Source organism: Emys orbicularis, chromosome 11 (genome assembly GCF_028017835.1).
Source record: "Emys orbicularis isolate rEmyOrb1 chromosome 11, rEmyOrb1.hap1, whole genome shotgun sequence".
Taxonomy (NCBI): Eukaryota; Metazoa; Chordata; order Testudines; family Emydidae; genus Emys; species Emys orbicularis.
The window spans coordinates 65,615,356-65,639,235 of record NC_088693.1 but is presented as its reverse complement, the minus strand read 5'-3'; the positions used below and the strand labels follow the sequence as shown (position 1 = coordinate 65,639,235).

The 23,880-nt window shown below is 42.0% G+C and overlaps 1 protein-coding gene across 1 annotated transcript in view; it reads left to right on the top strand.

Moving 5' to 3' along the window:
- Window positions 1-23,880, top strand: part of ERBB4 (erb-b2 receptor tyrosine kinase 4) — a 585,583-nt gene that overhangs the window by 294,279 nt on the left and 267,424 nt on the right. Inside the window, exon 6 of the mRNA XM_065413000.1 lies at window positions 507-641. Coding sequence (XP_065269072.1) covers window positions 507-641 — 135 coding nt within the window. The remainder of the gene's footprint in view (window positions 1-506; window positions 642-23,880) is intronic.

Sequence of the window (23,880 nt, the reverse complement as noted above, 5' to 3'; positions counted from 1 at the left end):
AAATAAGAGAATTCCTATCTTCCCACTGCCAGTAAGACCATTTAGTTCATATATTTTTAATTACATTTACAGCATGGGATTGTGCGTGTCTGATTCTGACTAGAAGAGCGTATCATTTCATTATTTTATCTCAACAAAATCTTGGACATTTCCACCTCCCCTCCTCCAAATAAATGAAGGGTACATTCCTGAGTAGACTAGAACAGCAGGCGTTGTTCCCACAAACTCATCTGGAGACTGTCAAATCCCTTTGTATGACTGATGTGAAGAGCTTGCTCTGTAATTTGTGGCTATCTTCATCGGGACTCTTTTGTGTGTAAATAGATGGTCTAAGTTTTCAAATTCTTCTAGCTGTTTGCCCTTCAATTTTCAGAGTTACAAGGGATTTTAGCCATAATACTCGCATTTAAAATCAATGTTACTTCCCCACCCCTAGAAGCAGTGGTATATTTAATCAGCTGTACATCTTAATGCTGAAGAATTTGTTGTCTTCTTCTTTGATACAGAAATACTGAATGGAGGGGTATACGTTGGCCAGAACAAGTTTCTTTGCTACGCCGACACCATTCATTGGCAGGATATCGTGCGTAACCCACGGGCTTCCAACTTCACTTTGGTTCCAACAAATGGCAGCTCAGGATGTAAGTATTGGTTTTATTTCCAGCCTTGTGGAGAGCACATCATGACATAATATAAATGTAGTCCCAGGTATTCCATGGATCCTGCTTTAGAAGACTGTTAGCAAATTCTCCTTCCTTACTGTCCGTTCTTTAAAAATTCATTGACTCCTTCGGAAAAATGTTTTGTCTAGAGGCGATTCTTTTTACATGTGTATTTTCTGTATTTTTTTCCCTTTCCTATTTATTACTAGAGATGCTGATGTGAAGACAGGATCTGTATTGTTAGGATTTCTTTGCTCCTACTGCTTATTCTCTGCCTTACGTCACAATCCCCTGCTTGTGACATCATAATTAGTTGCTGTAGTAATTATGGTACAAACACAGAGTTATTATTACTTTAGATGATAAATGAACTGTTTTCTTGTATAATCCCAGCAATACAAAGGACACACAGGAAAAAAAGATACAGAGTAACCAAGTGTTTTTAAACAGAATGTTTCCTGCTTTCCCAGACTTTGAGCATATGTAGAATTGTATTAACCAGTTGACATATTCCTCCAGCACTAATCAATAATATTTTGGGGGAAAAGAGACCTATTTCTCAGTACCGCTATTATTCTCCCCCCCCCATGCTATAGTAATAATATGAAACCTAATGTGCAGAGGTGGTAGTGGAACAGTGGTGCTAGGTGCAAATGGTACGTAATGGAGCAAATTACATTCAGAATAGAGTATGATTATGTAACCCAATGTCCCTGGGTGGGCTGTCATCTGCAGGGATTGAACCTGGCACCTCTGGATGTAAATGTATGAGACCTGGGAGAGCCCTGCCACAAGCCCCAGTATAAGGGTTTGTTGAAGGTGTCAAGGGGCAGGGCTGGAGCCCATATATTTCTGTAGGGATATTGGGCAATGAGGACAGGCTACTGTATCTTAGGCAGTCTCCAAGGGCTAGCTAAGTTATACTGATGGCCCTGCTCGCCTCTGCAGCAGCTCCAAACTGGATGGGAGCAAAGGAGGCTTAAAGGTAAAAGTGCAGAACAAAACTGCATCCTGAGTAAGAATCACAGGATTTGTGCCCATATTCATAAAGAAGAATCCATTGTGAACACATGTACTTGTTCTTCACACCGTAATAGCTTATATAGTGCCAAGAGTGAGATGGCCTTTCCCCATCTGTCTTCTCTCCCAACCGGAAAAAAGAGAACACAACTGCTTGAAATACAGGGATCAAGTCTCATAGTCAGCTGTGAGCATTCATTTCCTCCAGGAACCTGTCAGATTTCATTGTTCCTGCATCCTCCACTCAGGAGCTGATCAACAGCTTCTGCCTCCCAGCAGGCACCTTTATGTGTCTCTGATTTATACAGTTACAGTAGTGGCACTTAAAAAGTTCATTCCATTTTGTTAGAGAATTCCCCACTGATCTTCCCCATTTTAAGTATAAGGAATCAAATCAGTATAACCTTTTGAAATAGAAAGAACTTCTTAAGAGTGACCCACTGCAACAAGCAGCAGACTTAATTGCAATTTCTCTCTTGTTTTGATTTTGTTTTCCTTGTTTGGCTTTTGCATTTGTCTTGAAAAATCAACAAAAAACAATGCAATGAATGAGACATTTAAGGATGGATTTTTCAGTACACCCACTGAGAGTTTTACCATTGACTTCAGTTTAAGCAGAGCTAAGCCAATGCCAAGTTCTTATGGAAATCTCATCCTAAATTAATGTAGCAACCAACCTCAGGACAAAAGAATGAAAATATATAGGCCTACTGCTTTATGTCTTTAACTTCTGTTTGCTTTACTTTTGAAATTTTAACACAAGAAAGGGCCAATACATGACCATAGGATGCATGTATATTAGTTACAAATGTAATCTAACCAATGTTATTTTATTAATGAAATGCATGAGCAATGTTATATAACAGCTTCATAGATACCTCCATGTGGGAACACATTTCAATATATTTTTCTCCATTTCTGACCCATGTAGAGTTAGTTGTATTTTTCAAAAATATAAAATTCCATGTACAATAAATACAGATTCTATCCAAATTAAACACGGGAGTAATATAAATATTTGATGTACCCGGGGAAGCTAAACCACCTCTATCTACACATTGTGCATAGATAGGAAACTAAACCGCACTGTATTAAAAAAATAGCTAAAATGGGATGACAAAATGTACCGAGACTTTGGGAGACATCAGAGCAAATGACAGCTTCTTAAAACTTGTTGAAATATTATTCAGGTTCCACGTGCGGGCGTCACCCTTTTCAAATAGCTGCAATTAAGTAATTGTATATAAAAAAGCCTTCAAATCAAATCACTCAAAGAAATGGGAGAACGTTATTACCACCTGTCAAGAGTTAGGGGAAAGTGAATATGTTACCTTGGTGCTTTTCAAAAGACTTAATACAAGTTGTTTGTGCTGATACTGAAAGGACTTGGTAAAATGATTTGAACATTTAATACGACCCTCAGAATGGAAGTCTGTACAGAAGTTCAGAAGATGAGGCATATGTGCCTCACTTTTGATTTAGGGATCACTCTTATCCACTGGTAACATGGACCCAGCCAGACCAACCTGAGCTGGGGGTTATCCAAATCAAACGTATGCTGAGTGTTTCAGAAAGACTTAGATCTTTTTTTTTACATAGATTCTGTGGGTGTATTGTGATTATCTGTTTATGGATACAAGATGATTGTACTGTTTTATGTGAATTTGTCTGAAACTTCAGGTGCCTCCAAATCTTAGAAACTACACAGACCTTTATTAAGTGCATATAGGAAGTTATTAAATAAAGTTAATTAGTTGCGGTGGAAACACGTGAAGTAGAAGAGATGACCAGATAGAATCCTACGGGAGCACCTGGGGAGAAAGGGGGTGTTCAATTTACTACCCCGAACTATCTGTTACAGAGCAGGGGAATAGCACACGGGAGAGCCACCTCATTTACTCTTGCAAGATCACACAGATATGACTACAAAACCTCGTTGTCAATGCTGACATAGCAGAGGCTGTTGTTAGATTCAATAGAGTCTGTGCAGATGTGTTACCTGTCTCCATTGCTACGAGATCATCAGCTATGGGGAGCAGTATTGTCTATATAGTGTGCTGGGCTGACATCTAAAACTAGACTGGAGGAATTGAGGACAACCTGCAGTAACATACTTTGACTGGTTACTCCTACATCACCTCAGTACTCTTCCTCAGAGGGGACGTATTAGACACTGGGTGATAATTGGCAAGGCTGTTAGTGCCAAGTGTTTGGTCTGGTCTCTGCATATTTAAGGGTTGCAAGCATCCTGTCCACCTACAGTGAGGTGTTATCAAGCCTCCTCAAAAATGAACACAAAAGCTCCCCACTGCTCCTCACCAGCCATGGCTCTAGCTTGATACAAGGATCTCACAATTGCGAGTTTTGGCCACCCCACCTACCGTTCCCAAGTCCCTGAATATACCCAAGATCTCCCTGAGCAGAACAGATTGAACTCAAGCAGACAGGGTAATGCATTTATAACCTCCTGACCTGACCCTGCATCCATATGCCCCTGTAGAGATCACAGCCACCGTCCACATTCCACGGCTGACTTCCTTGTTCCAGACGCCCAGTGCTGCTCACCACCCCAGGGTGTGGACCAGCTAACAAACCCTGAAGCACAATAGTACCACTACAGGGGATAATTTCACTTGGAGCCCTCCCCAGCTGTCCCAAGGCACTCAGTGGAGTAGGATTAAGGAGAGAGAGCTGAATGAAATTAAAATGCTCTGAAGTGATACCAGTACCATGCTGTGGAGTTTGTGTCACTGTAGCTGCTCTACTTCAGTTACTCCTGATTTCCATCAGTATTACGACAAAGCTGAGTTTGGCCCATGGGCTCTAGGAATTACTCTCCTTTGATTTCCTTCTCTGCAGCCTGGGCAATGACTCTCATAGTTGTATCAGTGCTAAGAAGCCAGCTGCAAAGGCCAAAGCAGCTTTAACCTATCTGGTAGCAATAGTGCCAGTAAATTAACACTAAGCGCTGCTGCTACTTTATTTCTTAGGTGCATTCTCATCATATTTTCTCAACACATGCATGCAGAAAAACTCTTATGTGAGGCTTTTGAATTACATGGTTGGTGTTGGTACTGTTCTTAAGAAGAATACAACTTGTAGCTGCCAGCATTCTGCTGGCTGTGCATCACTGAAATGTAATAAACTAATACTGCAACAGAGGACCAACCTGCTTCACTGCTCCGAGTCTAAGGATGAGTATCCTTGTCCCATGTTCTGATTTTTCCACTCAAATAATAGTATTTACCATTTTCAGTGATTTTTTTCCCCTTCACAATACCTTTTTGTCTGAAACATTACAAAATTATTACTATTTCAGGCATATTCTTCAATGTTAGCGAACCCTAGGCCAACATTTTTCTGGCCTGGCACTTAAGGATGTGATTTTTCTAAAGTGCCCAATTGACATAGGAGCAGAAGTCAGATATACTTTCTTTGGCAGCTTCACTATATGGCCCTTTTCCTAGGGTATGTCTACACCCAGACGCTAGTTCGGCGGCTGGGAATCGAAGTTCTGGGTTCGACTTATCGCGTCTTGTCTGGACGCGATAAGTCGAACCAGGAAGTGATCGCCGTCGACTGCGGTACTCCAGCTAGACGAGAGGAGTACCGCGGCGTCGACGGGGGAACCGCGGCATCGACGGGGGAGCCTGCCTGCCGCGTGTGGACCGAGGTAAGTTCGAACTAAGGTACTTCGAACTTCAGCTACGTTATTCACGTAGCTGAAGTTGCGTACCTTAGTTCGAATTGGGGGGTAAGTGTAGACCAAGCCCTACTTGTTTGTGTTTTTTCTTCTTCCCATATATCTAAGACGCCTATCAACATTTCTGCTGTGTTCTTCAAGTCTGACTTAAGAACCTTTGTTGGAATTTTAACTGGAACTGGTGCCTTTCCACTTTTTTTTTTAAATCAATGAACAGCCCTCTCTACTTCTACTCTGGTTACAGGTCCTAGTTCAATGTCCAGATCTTCTCTTTCCTCTAGCTGGGGGATTGACTACCGGCTCGGCATTCAGTAGTTGATTAAAGTACTGCCTACATATGTTTAATTGTTCTGATGTCTTCATTGTTAAGTAGCACTCATTGTCTTGAACTGGTCAGCTGGTAGTTGTTATTCTGCCTGACAACTGCCTAATGATGTTGTACAGAATCTTCATGTTATTTTGTGCTGCAGTAGTCTGTGCATCTGTTACCATTTTGCCTATAAAGTCTCATATGTCTTTCCTAGCCCCAGGGAGCCCTAGCTCCATGCCTATTTTGCAACGTGAGCAATTTTGCAGGATTTGACACAAAACTGGGTTAAACTCAGAAATTTGGAGTGGACAGAGCTTTGCTCTGAGATTTTGAATTTGTTTTAGCAACGCTTGAAGGGTCCAAATTATTAGATGAACATAATTGTACATAGCAAATGGCATAAATTCAAGTAAATCAGTACTGCATGTAACAATTCTGAAACTATCTGGATGCATATTCATGGTGGAATCACTAACTTTTTAGAAAGATTAAAATTGCTTTCCATTTTGTATTTTTTTAAACTAGTAATGTTGTAATAAATTATTCAGGAACACTCCCCTACACAGGACAGCACTGAAGTTAGTGAAACTTAAACACATGCTAAAGTACGGTCCTGACTTGAGGTTTATGGGCCTGATTGAAAGCTTATTGAAGTCAGTGAAATAATTTCCATTGAAGTCAATGGGCTTTAAATCAGGCCCCATATTAGTTGTGAAATAAGCAAATTTTGGCAAAAAATTTCAAGCTGATGGAGTGTAACTGTATCTCCAGTGGTTTATTGTACATAATATTATGCTATTCTGTCATTGCTTTATCTACAATAGCACCTGATAATGCACTTCAGGTAACAAAGTAGAAAGCTCAGTATGGAGCTCAGAAGCAGTATATATTTTTTTACATTGTTTTATAGATTAGAAAAAAAGATTACTCCCTATCTGCTTGTATTTGATCTGTGAGATCTATGTCGCATTAAAGGGAAACAATTAGATTAAAAAATCCTCCTGAGTTTTAATAATACCATCTTAGACTATTCATAGAATTGTAGATTTTAAGGTCAGAAGGTACCATTAGATTGTGAAGTCTGATTTCCTCTATATCACAGGCCATTAAAGTTCATCCTGTTACCCTGTATAGAGCCCAAACACTTGTGTGTTTGACTAAGCATCTTTTAGAAAGACATCCAGTTTTGATTTGAAGACATCAGGAGATGGAGAATCCATCACCTTCTAGGGTAGTTTATTCCACTGGCTAATCACCTTATCTCTCTATCTCTCTATCTCTCTATCTCTCTATCTATCGCCTTTTTCTAATTTAAATATGTCTGGCTTTCACTTAGGGTGACCAGACAGCAAGTGTGAAAAATCGGGACAGGGGGTGGGGGGTAATAGGAGCCTATATAAGAAAAAGACCCAAAAATCGGGACTGTACTTATAAAATCGGGACATCTGGTCACCCTACTTTCTCTTCCAGCCATTGAATCTTGTTGTTCCTTTTTCTACAAGTTTAAAAAGCCCTTTAGTACCCAGCATTCTCTCCCCAGGAAGGTACTTATACACTGTAATCAAGTCACCTCAATCTTTTTGATAAGCTAAATAGATCGAGTTCCATAAATCTCTCAATGTAAAGAATTATATCCAGCCCTTGAATCATTTTTGTGGTTATTCTTTGCGCCTTCTCTAGTTTTTCAACATCCTTTTTAAAATGTGGTCACCAGAACTGTATGCAATATACTAATATTGGTCTCACCAACACCGTATAGTATAATAATCTCCTGATTCCTGTTTATACGTCTCTTTATAAATCCAATGATTGCATTAGCCCTTTTTGCCACAGCATTACGCTAGGAGCTCACATTCAGTTGTTTGTCCATTATGAAAACTAAATCCTTTTCAAAGTCACCGTTTTCCAGGATACAGTCCCGCAAGCTATAAGCATGGCCTGCATTCCTTGTGCCTAGATATATGACCTTGCATTCGGCCATTTGAAAATGGATTTTGTGTGAATGAGCCCAGCTTACCAAGTGGTGCAGCTCGCTCTGTATGACTGCCCTGTCTTCATCGTTATTTACCACTCCACCAACCTTTCTGTCATCTGCAAATTTTATATTTACTTCCAGATCGTTGATAAAAATATTGAATAGTGTTGGGCCTAAAATTTATCCCTGCTGAACCCCATTAGAAACGATGCCGATTGTCCATTGATAGCCAATTTTTGAGAGCTCGATTAGCCAGTTCTTATCATTTTACCTTTTATTTGACAAGATCAATTATTTTTTTAAAAATCTAGTTAAATTTATGCCATTTATGTTTTTCTGTGTTTTGCCCTTCAGTTTAAAAAATGAAAATAGGCTTGACAGTTTCATTGTTGTTTATAGTCCGTTTTATTTTGAGGTTTCTATTTACGTATGAGCGCGAAGTTTGAGCTGCAGATGTTGCAGGGAAATGTGTTACTATTTTAAAAAAGAAACTCTGTCCATTTATATTATATAGAAACATTATATATGGGAATATATTTTATTGAAGTCAGATTTTGTGATAGCTTGTTTGTTCATCATCCTAGCTTTGGATCTAAGTTGCCTGCCCCCTTTAATTCTTCCAATCAGCCATAAAAAAATAAAAATCAGATACATATTCAAGTACACAACACTGGACATTTTATATGGTGTTCCTTGGGATTTTATTAGTTAATGTTTGCATAGTGCTTTGTGGGTGTAAAGTGCTATGGAAGCCCAAGCATTCTTCTTCTTACTGGGAATTAACAACATGGTGTTTGTGTTTGATGGTAAGTGATATAAGGATGGCATTGATATACAGTAGTTTACTGCAGCTACAGAATGAGGTCTGAAGGGTAGTCAAACCATTGATTTTATGATCAGTATAATAGAGCTCTCAGTGGTTTAGGTCAGTGGTTCTCAACCAGGGGTATGTGTACCCTTGGGGGTATGCAGAGGTCTTCCAGGGGATACATCAACTCATCTAGATATTTGCCTAGTTTTACAAGATGCAACATAAAAAGCACTAGCGAAGTCAGTACAAACTAAAATGTCATACAATGACTTGTTTATACTGCTCTGCATACTGTATACTGAAATGTAAGTACAATATTTATATTCCAATTGATTTATTTTATAATTATATGATACATATGAGAAAGTGAGCCATTTTTCAGTAATAGTGTGCTGGCACTTAAGTATTTTTATGTCTGATTTTGTAAGCAAGTGGTTTTTAAGTGATGTGAAACTTGGGGGTACGCAAGACAAATCAGGATCCTGAAAGGGGTACAGTAGTCTATAAAGGTTGAGAGCCAGTGGGTTAGGTGCCTAGTGGTTAGTGCACCTAGTGCCACCTCCCTGCAGGCAGGTCTCGCAGTTCTGGCCCTCTTTTAAGCAGAGGTGTGGTGAGGTGGGCAGTAGTAGGGGAACCTGGGCCCACCCACTCCACCAGGGTCCAACCCAGGGCCTTAGGAGGGCCAACAGTGTCTGGCCCCCAAAGGTGCCCTCCGAGTAACCCTCCCAGGTCACTTCCTGCCATCTGATGTTCTCCCCCAGCTTCCACTCCAATATAAGGTAAAAAGAAAAGGCAACCAAGCCATCTGCCCCAACCGGGCCCAGCATACAGTCTTAGTCCCTCCAGGGGACTCCTCCAGCACCTGTGGCAGGAGCCTTCAGGGTAGGCCTCTTCCTCTTCTGAGCTGGGTTGCTCCTTTTTGAACCCTTTCTCATTTGGAGCATGCTCTGCAGGGCTGGTTGGGAGGAGTAACCTGGGCCCAGTCCTACCCTTGACCACTTCCAGCCCTCATGGGGTTTGCATACCCACATCACACCTTGTAATACGTCACACAGCACAGCAACTCATTTCAGTAGCAGCATGTCAAATATTAGGAAGGGGTCATTTTTACACACGACTAGCCTACGCAGAAATTTCTACTCAGATCCGCACCTAAGATATTCCATTTTGTAATAAGTCTGTGGGAGCCCTGTGTTCAGAACAGTGTTGTAATCCAAGTCCCTTCCTAGTACTCCTTGTATGATAAAATCCAAGGAACAGTGATGCTGTATTAATATATATACTTATGGTTTGGTCTGCCCTCAAATATGTGCACACCTATCATGGACAGGTGACTATCCAAAGCTTTGACCCATGGATTAAGTTAAGATAAACATCCATAATTGCAGATGCTGAGCTAACCCTCTGGAGAGGTACCTCCCTTGGCCCGTAACAGCCTTCCACCAGCTCTCAGTTAGGGTGAAGTTTTACCATGGACAGTCATACCCTTACACACCAGTGGTTTGTCACTCCATCTGAAATGGATGCATGAGGAACACATTTCATAATTATTTCATCACGTAGAGTCAGTGCCCAAACACTACCACCTGTACCAAGCCTGAACAGTTGGGCTTGGCACAGGCAGAAGACTATTACGTGGGTTGGATGGATGAAGTAATGAAAGCCGAAGTATGGTTGCCAATGCCTCAGCAGAGCTGCCTCTCTCAATGCAAAATGGGCCTCACTACCTAGAAATTTCTTCTTGAAACCAGTGGATTCCTTCTTGTCAGAAGACAAACTTATGGCTAAGCACAAAATTATCTTTGTCCCTATTACTCAGGCTCTATGCAGGAGTCATGCAAAGCTACTCTGCTCACTTGCAAGCTTCCCCCCTCCCCCTTCAAAGGAGCAGGATTTATCCCTAAATAAATAAATACAAATCGCAATGAAAATTGAACAGAAATCCATTAATATATGTAGGCCGAGGAAAAGAAGGCAGCACCTAATTCATACTTAAAGCCAACTTTAAGACTAGCTAGTATATCATTCCAGGTATACATCTAAATTGGAAACTACCTACAGGGAAAATGACATTCCAGAAAAGTAGATGCTGAAGGCATTTGTTATTGCAGAGTTTGTTAAATTATAACCTTTCATTGTGGTGCATTACTTTAACTTGAATTAACATTTTAAATGTATGTTTGGAGAACTGGGAAAGGGGCCTTCACAGACAGGTGGTCTCTGTATAGAATGCAGTCATTGCGACAGGTGTCACTGTGCAAAGCTAATACCAGTAGCTGTTCTTTCACACAGAGCACTATGAATAACGACACTATCCTGTGAAAGCTCTTTCGACGTTGAATACACCTCAAGTGCTTGCAAAATTGCATTTTAACAGCAGTAATGCTTCCATGGCTTTCTCAGCTGGGGAGCACATTAAATCAGAGCCGAACAGAGAGCCAGTATTTTATGGTCTTAAAAATGTATATATATTTCCCCCTCTCCCTACAATTAAAGAATATCAGTTCAGAATATAGGCTGCAATTGAAAGAATAATAATACAGAAACAAAAACAATGTTTCTTGAGGCATGAATTTTTGCCAAGTCTTTGAGAACTAAAGGTGAGAGAAGGATGAAAAGTGGAAAATAGATCTGCTGTGCTCCTGGCCTTCAGTAGATGCAACTTAGAAGCACAGTGAACACATTTTATGTTTAGGGCAGGGCTGGCCATAGGGAAAATGGCACCCTGAGGGAACTTTGTATTTTGGTGCCCTGTGGGCACGGCCCCCTCCCCATTGCACCTGGCCCTGTGGGTGCCCCCCGTTGCCCCTGGCTCCCATGGGCTCTCCCTTCACCCCTAACCCCTATGCTCCCCTCCTGTGTCCCAACTCCTCCCCTTTGTCCTAACCCATGCACCCCCCCTCCCGGGTGCCCATATGGGGAAACTGACTTGGATGTACGGAGCAGTTGGCATTGCTGCTCACTCACGCCCCCCGCCCTCCCGAACACTGCTCCTCTGTGCACCTCTAGGGGGCTGTGGTGGGAGAGGGGGGCAAGGAGCGACATCAGGGCTCACTGCATCTAGGTCACTTTCCTCACCTGGGCTGCGTAAGAAAAGTCAGCAGAGCAGCAGCTCCTGATGCTCACCTCACCTCACAGCCCAGGTGGGGAAAGTGACCTGGATGCACGGAGCGCTTAGTGCTTCTCCTCGCTCCCCCCATCATAACCCCTGGGGGGCAGGGGGCAGAGGAAAGTTTGGGCGGTGGGGTATAAGCAGTATCTGTGCATCTCTGCTCGTCCCTCTCCCCCATTCCTCTGCTGGGAGAAATCTGGGCCCTCCCCCATGTGGCGCTCCCCTGCCAGCCAGGAGCAGCTGTTGACTCTACACCGGCAGGGTGCCCCTCTGCGCTACTGCACGGCGCCTCTTGACCACGGCACCCCAGGGCGGTCACGCATGTGACCCACCCCTAAGGCCAGCCCTGGTATGAGGTGGCAAACAGTGATAGGCTGAACTGGTTCAGTGAACAATAGGAACCTGTACATTCTTTTCTTTATTCAGACCAGCATGTTCGGATTTGGAGGGATGAATCTGGAAACTTGCTAAAAGCCTTAGGCCAACATGCCCAGTTTTTGGGTGCTCAATATCAGTGGTGCTGGGACAGTTTTTATAGTGGGGGGTCTGAGAGCCATTGAACAAACCTGTAAACCCTGTATGTGATGGAAACCACTTCAAGCCAGGGGGTGCTAGCGCACCTTAACCACCCTTAGGTCCAACATCCTGCTCAATATAGACACACTGAAAAGGCCTCATTTTTTCATTGTGCTGGTACTCAGAACTTGCTGAAAATCTGGTCCCTTTAACATCTGTCGGAGAAAAACAGAGTTCTCACTCTTTCGGTTGGGTGTAGCAAATCAGATACTTTATAATCTCTAGCAATTGCATGGAGGGAGAGAGCTAAACAGGTCTCTCTACAGGTAAACAATTACAGCAAGCATTTATACCTTTTGTTACAGACAATAATAAGCAACAGCTGCATTTTGTTTATACATAGGTCATCCTGATATCTTATTTTTCTCACTTATTTAGACTCTAGTCTACATTCCATATTATCTACACAAGGTCGCAAAACAACTTCTCACACAGTTCTTTCCCACTCGCCTCACACAATCCTCGCTTCTACAAATCCCGCATTATTAGGGTTACAGTTAGCCTAACTCTTGCTAACAAACTGTCATGCATTGCAATCCCCTTCAATTTCCTGTCAGTTCTTCCTCTGCTTCCACACATCTAAGCATGTCCAAGTAGAAATAAATAAAAACATACTTAGGTAACACAAATACAGTGGCCAACTTAAAGACAGTTTTTAATTTTTAAGCATGGAAATGGTTGAGGCTATTGTACCCAGAGATAAATATTTTGCAAAATCTTCCCTTTAACCCTTTGAGTGCTTTAGTGTATTGTACATGATCCTACATGATACCACAGCCCAGTTTTGTTCTAACATCAGAAGAGTTTCTTCCCAAAGGAATCCTAGATAAAGATTATGATGTTTGAAAGAGGCTGAAGGGGGAATGAGATTCCAGTTGCTTCAAGATGACGTTTAGTGCCCCCCAAAACTGAGGCACTGAAGATCACTAGTCACTTTTTGTCCAACAGTCTATGTTCAGCAGCCCATATACGGTTCTGCCACCACTTTTGGTTAGGGTGACCAGATGTCCCAATTTTATAAGGACAGTCCAAATTTTGGGGTATTTTTCTTATATAGGCTCCTATTACCCCCCACCTCCCGTCCCGATTTTTCACACTTGCTGTCTGGTCACCCTACTTTTGGTACTGTTGTCACCATTAAAATGTCGTAACTTAACAGCCATTTCCGCAACTGGTACCAAAGTACAAGAGTTACTACTTAGTCCAAGATTAGAGAAATGATATAGTAATTCACATGCCACTAGGTGGCAGCTGTTGGTAAATGCTTACCTTTTAATGGCAGTCTCTGTGTGCATATAATGTATTACTGCACACCACCTGTTTACCCGCAGACTGGCTGTTTAAAGAGTCTTTTACACAAGGGAAAAACTTTCAGCTTAAATACTTAGCAACTTACTTCATCACAGTCACCAGTGTGTCTTGAAAGTAGGAAATAAACCCCAAATACTCAGAATATTAGAAATGATCTGATTGAATTGTGATTGGCATATTTAGAGTGAGTGGGTGGTTAAAATTGGTCTCTCTTGAGCAAGCTTCAGCTGCTTTAGCTGACTGCCTTTGAAGGGCTGCTTGAGGAAGAGAAAAGAAAGGAAGCATTATAAAACCAGTCACTAAATTGTATTGAGCAATTACCTTCTTGAAACTTCTGGGCAGGTGCATTCCTTTGAAGTTATCTATTAGTTCAACAACGTGCCCTATCCCAGCCACTTTTTTTACTGACAGCACCTGTTTAGCACAGGTTTGATTTCATTCTGTATACGTTCTTAGCACAAAGAAAATAAGGAAGGGAGTTTTGGTTGGTGGTGTGTGTGAGAGAGAAATTTGACTTTCTCATATTAGGGGTACACAGCAGATGATCTTATAGTGGGCCATTCCAGCCCAGACTCTTTCTGTTGCTTGCTTGAAAGAGAAACTTCACACCAGTACACTTGCATTTTCTAAGCATATGTCTCATAGGCTTGTTTGGCTGGACATCCTCAGAACTTGGGGTTGCCTCTATCACTCAAGGCTCATGTTCTTTTGCTTTGCTGGTCATCCTGGCCTACTTGGTTTCTTTCAGTCCCAAACTTCTCCAATACACTCTCTTAGAAAGTGCTCCTCTCATACCTTCCACTATGTGGAACAATGTGTTTGGATTTGGGAGAATGAAGCTTAGGGACTTTGGATGAGAGTTATGGCTGACAGGCAGGAAAAAATTAGCTAAATAAGGAAGGGGAGGGACCTTCTGGCTTTCTTGTGTGTACTATCTTTAATTCCTCACTTGAGACTTCTGGTTCTGTCAGGAAGGACTCCATATTCAAGTCCTCCCGGGCCAGTCTTCAAAGAAGCTCTGACTTCTCAAAATCTTGTTTCTATTTGTTACTCAGCATTCCTGTCGGGAACTAGCTTATGCCTGGCAAAATATAATTCCCAGTCAACTTTAGGAATATCACAATAATCTGCATGTTAGGTGACCTGATTACAGAGGTGAAGCTTTTAGACCTCTCGTAGATAAGATAATGACTTCTAGGCTCTCAACAAAGGTAACATCAATCAGCACAATGACATGTGGAAAAATTCCCATGTCTACATGACAAACTCACTATGAGTCTTCAAGAAGGTATGATCAACATGCACAGGTCAACTCACGCTATGCAAGCCATTGTTATAGATGGCTAATTATCACTGTGATCCAGTACTCATCAAAATCAACACGTCCCGTTGACTTCTGTGGGTGCTGAATCGGCCCTAATTTTCTCCCTCTCACTCTTAAGGAAGCAAATGGGATGTTGACCTCACTTCATTTTATCTGAAGAAGATTGTAAAATATGTCTCAATGTTATGCTAACGTCATCCTTGCTCTTTCTCCTCCTCCTGAAAATAGGTTTTTAAAGAGACGTTACTGAACGCTTGCAAGACTTCAGCCAGCCAGGCTTCCCCACTTAATGGAATGCTGGGGATTCCAGATTTCTCCAGCTGCTTCTCTGTTCTAGCAACGATACCTTTTTGCTCACCAGGCAGAGTTTTTTTCAGTGGTACTTTACTTGCCTTACATTTCCCCTCATCTTCAGTTAAGTCATGCCTGGTAGGGTTTTGACTCACCCTTTCCTGTTTCCCCTCAGAAAACCTGCATTAACACTGATAGACCTCTAAAAATTCCCCTTCACCACCAGTAAATATTCAGCCTCCACCATTTAATGAAAGGAAGGAAGAAATTGCTACCCCATCTAATGTGGAGAAATAGCAGTAAAAAAAAGGCTCTTGTACCAATTTTATTTCACCTAGGATCTTTTACCAGGTTACAAATTCCTTGAGTATTTCCACTTATTCCTGCCATTCTGTGTCCTCTTCCTAAATCTTCTGCTTTCTTTTCTTTCCTTTAGCATATTCCCCCTTCTCCCTATTTCTAGCTAGTTTCAGCAGACAGCCTAAGATCCTAAATGGATGTGAAGACTGAAATGCTTTCTGTGGTGGTTCCTCATATTCAGGGTTATGGATAATTACCTATTCCTTACTATGTATCTAAAAATTAAGAGTAGACTGTTATTTTTGGCAGCGCTCTAAGCAAAGGATGTTGATAAGATGAACCACCCTACAAGTTGTGACACTGGCAAACGAGGTGCCAGCTTATGATTAGGTCCCCATGCCTCACTTGGATATCGACACATACACATACAGCTGGAATCCGTCTGGTTCATCTGTGTGTTAATAGTGGCACAATAGGTATCAGAGTTATAAAAATGTTTAGGCTTTATCGAATGCTTGTAAATTGCTGCATGCATGAATCTCACTTATAATATCCGTATCCTATCTTGTAAGGTAATATATGAGCATTTGCATTGAAAGTCTCCCTAACTGTGTAGATCATAAGACAGGAGAGAAGCATTAACTGGTGTGAAATACTAGTCTCCAACAGGCGCTATGTCCTGCCCGACGAAGGCCCATTGACACCAGATGAACTATTGCGCAACATCAGAGGACAAAAGACTTGTTTGATGGTGATGAAAACTAAGTATAGAACTCACCACCAGTTTAGGATTTGTGCCCTGAGTTTGGTACCCAGGCTCTTGAGCCACTGCAGGACAGCGTGACACAAGTGACCCTAGGAAAGATTGTGCCTCAGACATACCTTATGTCACATTTCCTCCCCAGCTTACTCCTTGCTGTGGTGGGAGAGGGTTAATATCCAATGATGACACTTCCCTGCACTAGCTCAGCTCTGCTGGCCAGTGATACAGTGATGTGTGTATGTGCAGGTGTTTGTGTGAGGAGAGCCAAGCCCGTATTCAGTAGTTAGGTGTGCCCTGTGGCAGAAGATGTTGGGGGAGATCTATGCCTTTGTCTGAACCATCAGCACTGGTCACTTTGGGAAAAGAATGCTTGACTACTATCGACGGATCATCAGCGTCTTCTGGTAGAGCAATTCCAAACGGTCGCCAAATCTCAGCATTGGAGGTGGAAATACATTGCAAAAAGTGATGAGTTCGCTTTATTTGTCATTTATGGATACATGTTACTCCTTGTTTGCAAGATGACCACCTGTTTGTTCCTGAACATGTTTGTGAGATTCTATGCGGTTGCTCTGTTTTGTTGTTTCTGTGCTCAGGAACCACAGACCAAAAGTGCCTATTGTGACATCCCAGAAAGAATAATGTGAGCAAGTTGTGCCGAAAGATGGTATTGCTGCTCAAGAGGATCTTTACCTCCAGGCCCCAGTTGGCATACGTGCATTGATTTCAATGAATGTGTGCAGTTATCTGTGGCTCACACATGGGAAATATATTTTTAATACGAGAGACTCCCAAGGGTTTGTTGATCTTGATGAGTCTGCCAAGCAGCAGGTCTAACTGGACCTAGCCTTTTAGTCTTCTGGCTGGGTTTTCCAATTTGCTTGGGACCCGTAGCTCCGTGTTTAGAAATGCATTTGATGCTGCTTGGAACTAATTCTCCATCACAGTGGGGGGAATTCCCTTTACATTGCTCTGTGCTAACAGCTATAAGCAGTAATAATTCATAGCTCCTAATTGCTTAATCAGAGTAAAGTTTTAGCCCATGTCATATGTGAAGGGTTTTTTTTTTTTTTTTTTTCTGGAAGACTAAATTCCCTATTAATATATTGAGTCAGAAATCTTACCTATTGTGTCTGTCTCAGGGGGAAATGTTAGTATCTTTATTATCCCTCTTTCCTCCTCAAGTCTCTTTCTCTACACATTACTTTGGCCTGAAGACATTTTCCTGTAGCAGCAGAACAGTACCATTACAGAGAGCTTCCTATCAGTCCTGCACTGTCAATGATAAATATGAATCCACCGGCCTGTGCCCGTCCAATGCTGCCGACATGATTTTTTTTGACTTTTCATTTATTCCCTTATGTCTGGTGGTCAATCACGTCTAAGATCAGCTCTGTCTGTTGTGGACATAGCTAGCGATACTCTGTAATTTAGGAATTCTGTACAGATTCCTCTGATCCAGTCAACACTGACATGCTTAGGGTTGTCCCTATCACAAATTACATACTGCATTGTTAGCAAGTATTCTGTTTTCCTCAATGCAGGTTGAATTTTATCTCCGGTTTCCTTTTTTTTTTTTTTTTTTTATACTGTCCCTCTAGCTCTTTCTTTGCCTGTCTCAATGTGTATATCTCTCGGTTTGTTTTCATTACACATACGTATTTCCCTTGTCAGTCTGTTTTCAGCTGCCTGTGTCTGAATCTGTGTGTGTCTCTCTCTCTCTCTTTCTGTGCCTATCTAGAGAGGAAGATTAGTGGATAAATAGAGGAGTCGGAGTGGTAGATTCAAGTTTTCTGTATTAAAACTAGTTGCTGGGGGAATATGCTTTCATCCCTCCAGATGTGTGGGTGGTCTTGAGGTTCCAGAGTGGGGTAAGTGAGATGCCCACAGAGAGTCCAGGCAGGGAGACTGTAACCCCAGCACAGAGTAGAGCAGTGCTCTTCAGTGGGATCTCTGCTGGCCCGCAGAGCGACATGAGCAGATCCATATAATGAACAGATCAGCTATCAGCCTACAGGCTGCAGTAGTGATCACCGAAGGGGCATGTGGGTGTCCTATACCCTTCTTCTAGTTATGGGGAAATATTCATCCTTCATAATCCCCGCATAGGTCCTCAGTACCAGGGGATTTATTTAGTGTATGCACAAATGATTCCATTCAGGCTTCCTCGGTCTGCTGTGGAAACAATGGATCATGCTGCCAACTGCAAGGTCAGGTTCCACCGATACGACTTGCCTATTATCAGTCACCTTATCGAGGGACTTGTTAAAGAAGGGGCTGGGCCTGGTGAGCAAGTTGAGGCTCAGGAGCAGTCCCCTTGCGAAAATCACTTAGCCCTGGTCTACACTGGGGGGTGGGGATGGGGTCGATCTAAGTTACGCAACTTCAGCTATGTGAATAACGTAGCTGAAGTCAACGTACTTAGACTCACTCACCGCGGTGTCTTCACTACGGTGAGTCGACTGCTGCCGCTCCCCCGTTGACTCCGCCTGCGCCTCTCGCCACGGTGGAGTACAGGAGTCGACGGGAGAGCACTCGGGGATCGATTTATCGTGTCTAGACTAGATGAGATAAATCAATCCCTGCTGGATCGATCGCTGCCCGCCGATCCGGTGGGTAGTGTAGACATACCCTTAGGGACAGATCCTGAACTTCTGCTCTGTTGAAATTGGTGTGATTACGCCAGTTTACACCAGCTGGGAATCTGTCCCTTAAACTTTTATGCCCCGTATTTTTTGCGTAGCGATAGAGAGAAAGCAAATGGTGTGTTTTATAGAAGATGAGCCTTCTATTTTACCCGAATTTTTACTCTCACTCTCTGCAGACATGCCTGTTTTTCCCTAGAGAGGAAACTCTGAAAAGTGTGAATCTCTCCATTAGGTAATTAACTTTCAAATCAATAGCAGAGATCTGGAGACTAACACAAGGCTGGTAGAAAATGTAAAATGATTTTTACTTAACAAAGGAGTGTGAATGAATAAACGCATGACAATAGGAATTGTTAGACAAGGACATGGAAAGCATTACAGGCTGATAAAGGCAGAACAATTCATTACAACAATAGTATCTTTAATTCCAGTTAATACCATGCAGCAGTGTTTGAATTATATTTTGATTTTACTATCAACTGTATCTTTTCATACATAAAACTAAGTAATTTTAGCTGCTTACAAAAACAAAGTGCAGCCCTATTTAAACGTAGTGTCATGTTTGAACAATGAAAAGAAAGAGATGAGGCATCTTAAGGCAGAATATATCGGGATCACCCTACACATCTGGGACATTATGGCAAGTTATGGTTGTATGGTTCCGAACCTCCTCATTAAAGCTTAGGGAAATAGTCAATTTCTTTGGTCACATTTTCAATTAAGGTTTAGTTTATAAAGGGCTAATAAATTATTAATAGATGTTTTAATCCATAGTTAATCGATTGTTTTAAGTTGTTATATAGAGGTCAAAAGATCAATAGGTTACTTATAACTATGGCTTATAACTGTGAATAGCACCTGTTACTGAGGTGCTTATAACCATCCATCACATATGCTACTCATATCAGTAACGTGCTGATAACATCCATTAATCATTTATTAACCTTTTATAAGCCATTTATAAATGGAGACTTCATGTAAAGTGAGACCATTTTTTCTCTGAATTCTACTGCATTCTCTTCTTTCCCATTTTCTGGGTGAAAGGGGTCTCCTTAAGGCAGCTATGACAGTTGACAAGGAACTGTGGAGGAACACTGCTGTTAACTTGGGACTAGGAGGACAACATCAGTTTTCTTCTCTTGTCATTAACAGTCTTTTGTAGCTTCTTGTCATAATAAAGTCTATCTTGATCTAAAGGAAAGCTCTTCTCAGTTATTGGGCTAGAGCAAGGTGGAAGTATCCTTAGGATTTCCCAGTCTAGTGAGCTTCTAGTTTCTGTTGGTGGCATTTTCAGTTGATAGAGCAGAAGGAGTCAGCTGTTGATAGACGCCTCCCATGGGGTTAGCCATGCATTGGAAGAGTATGAAGATTTCCTGCCCCAGCCTCCATAATGAAAGACATGTTGCATTAATATTGGCCAAAGGGAAATGAGTCCTAGAATCATAGAACCATAGGGTCGGAAGGGATCGCAAGGGTCGTCTAGTTTAACCACCAGCCAAGATGCAGGATTCGTTGTTTATAAACCATCCAAGACAAGTAGTCAGTTTTCTTCATGGGATTTGCCAGAACAAAATTACTTTACATGCTCCTCAATGACTCTGGCCTTTCAGCGTTTAGATTAAATACAAATTATGTACAATTATACGGTCCTGATTTTTGCCCCCTCACTCCTCGTTTGTGTTTCAGTGAGTGAAACTTCATTATGTATGCAGAACACCAGTAATATTCTGGAATAGAAATGGAGCTGACATCACTAGCTGTCTCCTTCAGACATTTTCATCACTAGGGGCAACGAAGGGACCACAGATTCAGGCTCCTCTGGAGGCTGCCTTTTCATGTGTCACTTAGGAAACAAAAGTAGATTGGGAAACAGATTTTTGGGGTTATTGCCTTTGGTAATGAAGGACAATTGAGCAGATGGGCAAGGTAACCACTTACAAGGTAAATTGCTTGAGAATTTTTTTCTCTGCATCACATATTGATGGCCAGGTTCCGGCTAATTGCTGAGCGTCAACAGTTAGTTGCACAAAGAATGTATGTGATGAATGATCAGAGCCGGGCTTTCTCTCCCTCAAATAAGCCTTGATCCTGCAAGGTGCTCGCCACTGACGCTTGAGGATGCTCCACATCTTGCAAAATCAGTCTCCTAATCTGCAAAGATGAATGGAGAAAATCATAGGAAGGAAGTGTGATTCCTTACCTAACCCACCTTGCTATTAAAAAAGCAAAACACCCCTCCCCAAAACCCCCCACCAAGGATACTTGGCACTCTTCCATGCTTTAACGTTTCTTTATTGACGTGAGCCTGCGAGGAGTCTCCCAGAGATTCCGTCTACTTCTCGCAGGGTTTTGGTTTTTATAAACACAGTGAGTACAATGAAAGGAATTGCCTATTTTATTCCCCAAATCTCTGATCTGAAAAACAGTTCTTCATTGGCGGCTCACTGTGAACCTTCTAAAATCTACTCATGTCCATCAAGACCCTTTCTGAAATTCATTGTAGTGTGATACATAGAACTACATAAGAACAAAAGACTACGCAGACATCTCTGTCTCTGAGGCCTGGTCTACACTGGGGGGGGGGGGGGGGGGGAATCGATCTAAGTTACACAACTTCAGCTACGTGAATAACGTAGCTGAAATCTTTGTACTTAGATCTACTTACCGCGGTGTCTTCACTGTGGTAAGTCAACAGCTGACGCTCCCCCGTCGCCTCCGCCTACGCTTCTCGCTCTAGTGGAGTACCGGAGTCGATGGGAGAGCGTTCGGCGGTCAATTTATTGCATCTAGACTAGACGTGATAAATCGACGCCCGCTGGATCCATCATGGCCTGTCGATCCAGCGCGTAATGTAGACATGCCCTCAGTGGCTTCTCTGTGGGAAGGTCCCTATTTTTGGATCCGGGGACGAATTTCAAACAGCTGACGTTTGGATCGATTCTTGCAAACCCTTGCTCATATGGATACTTCTTACTCTCATGAGCACTCCAGTGGGACAACTCTTGTGAGAGAGAGTTCCAGAAATCAGATCCTTAGAGGACAACCTTCTTCCCTGAGTTACACTTGTGCAAACAAACCCACTGTAGTCTTTGTAGCTGCATGAGGATAACTGAGGGCAGAATTTGGGCCAGTACTTGTTCATGTTGGGAGAGGACCAAGGTTCTTAACACTAACAACTAAAGAGCAAAACGGACAAGCCACTTTTTTTATTCCCAGTGTATTTGATATGTGACCTTCAAAAGGACTTGTGATAATTTAATTCAAAGATGTGCTGTCTACATGCTCAGCTTCTCATTTTGCCTGTGTAACTGAGAGAAGAGAAAACAATGAAGCAGCCACTTTGAGCTCCCAATGAGAGAAAAGAGAGCTGGCAGCCTTTCCCCTGCTCTCCTGTTAAATAGATCTCTATTTAAATGCAAATTATCGTCTGACACTGCCAAACAAAGTCATGTAATAGGAAGCAGACAGACTAGTTACAGTTCTTTAAAAACGACTTCTGAACATGCTGAATCATGTTTATTTCCAGCCTGGAAGGAGCTGGGTGAGTGAATTTTTGGTTCCATACCAAGGATCATGTTGGTGCCAAGGAATTTGAGATGCAAAGACTTTTATTCATATGTGGAGCTTTCAAAGATCCCAGCATGCACAGAAGTGCAGGAGGACTCATTGGCTAGGGGTCACCTGTCATGAAGCCTGAAGCTACTGTTATCTCACCACAGATGTCACTATGGCAATGAAAAATCCAGTGGGTACAGTAAATATAGGGTGGGAATAGAAGTCAGAAAAGGAGGGGGGGGAAATGAGATCTCATTCTGCTTCTGGGATAGACAATTAACAAATGATCTGCTATGTATTCTAAGAGTTCAATACATATAGTCACAAGACTTCCATTAGCTTTCTCCCTAACCATCTTCTCTAAACTCAATGTGACATTAAGTACAACCTTAAGCATAATCTGCACTGCTTTAGGAGTAACTCTGGGAGGCGCTGTGCCACAGAGATACACCTGTGAGATGGCTTTCCTCACTGGCTTCCCCCTCATTCCTGTACCAGCAGCAAATTTCAACACTCCCTGCATTGGCTCAGATGCATTGGTTAACAAGTGTGGATGTTGTATGTGGAATCAAGACTTTGCCCTCCTGCTCTGTGGGAGTGAGAATAAGTAGGTTTACAATAGCCGCTGTGTTTGATATGCAGGATCCAATATCCTAGGGGCAAAAGGCAGGTTCTTAATACTCCTTATTCAGTTGGATGGGCCTATGGACCTATTCACAATTGAGCCCTGCCTGAGAGTCTCTTCTGTTAAAAGTTTCCCACGTTTGCTGTTCGCCTCAGCCTCTTTTCTAATTTCCAGTGTTATAAATCAATTTAGATTTATTAGCTTTCTGCACAGGACTCCAGTAGCCTCTTAATAATAATTATCGTTATTACTGATTAAAGTTGCATTATTCATGCCAGATGGAGTCCCCATCCTGTCAGCCAGAATGAGTTTGCATTAGGTAGTTATAATGTGTTTGTGATCTAAATAAACAGATGGCAGAAACTGACAGGAAATTATATGCTGCTGATGTCAGCAACAATGCTTTCCAGGCATAATTGCTTCAGATGAACTTCAGTCCAGCAAAGAACTGTTACTTTCAACAAGGTAGTTGGCACACACAGTGTAATTGCTGTACAATATAATCAATTGTGCCATCAAGACTGTATACATGTCAGAGTGGTGAAAGTGGGTTTCAAGAACATAATCCTTATGACCTTCTGATTTTATGTGAATAAAATACCATACCTTCGCCCAAGCTCTGTTAGCCAAGTAAATAACACTTTTTCTTTGGGGCTAGAACTTCAGGGTTCAGAGTGTTAGCACAGGGATGTGGTCATATTTGATCTGTCAACATTCCCAAAGTTTGTGTATAGAGAAGAGTATTACAAGTTAGTGCTATTAACACATTCATGGAAAGGCTCCCATTCACTTTAATGGGCTTCTGGATCAAGCTCTAAGTGGAAGCTTGCTTAATAGATTTTCTGAGCAATATTTTATGAAGAATGAAAGAGTCCTCAAAAATGAGGATAGGTT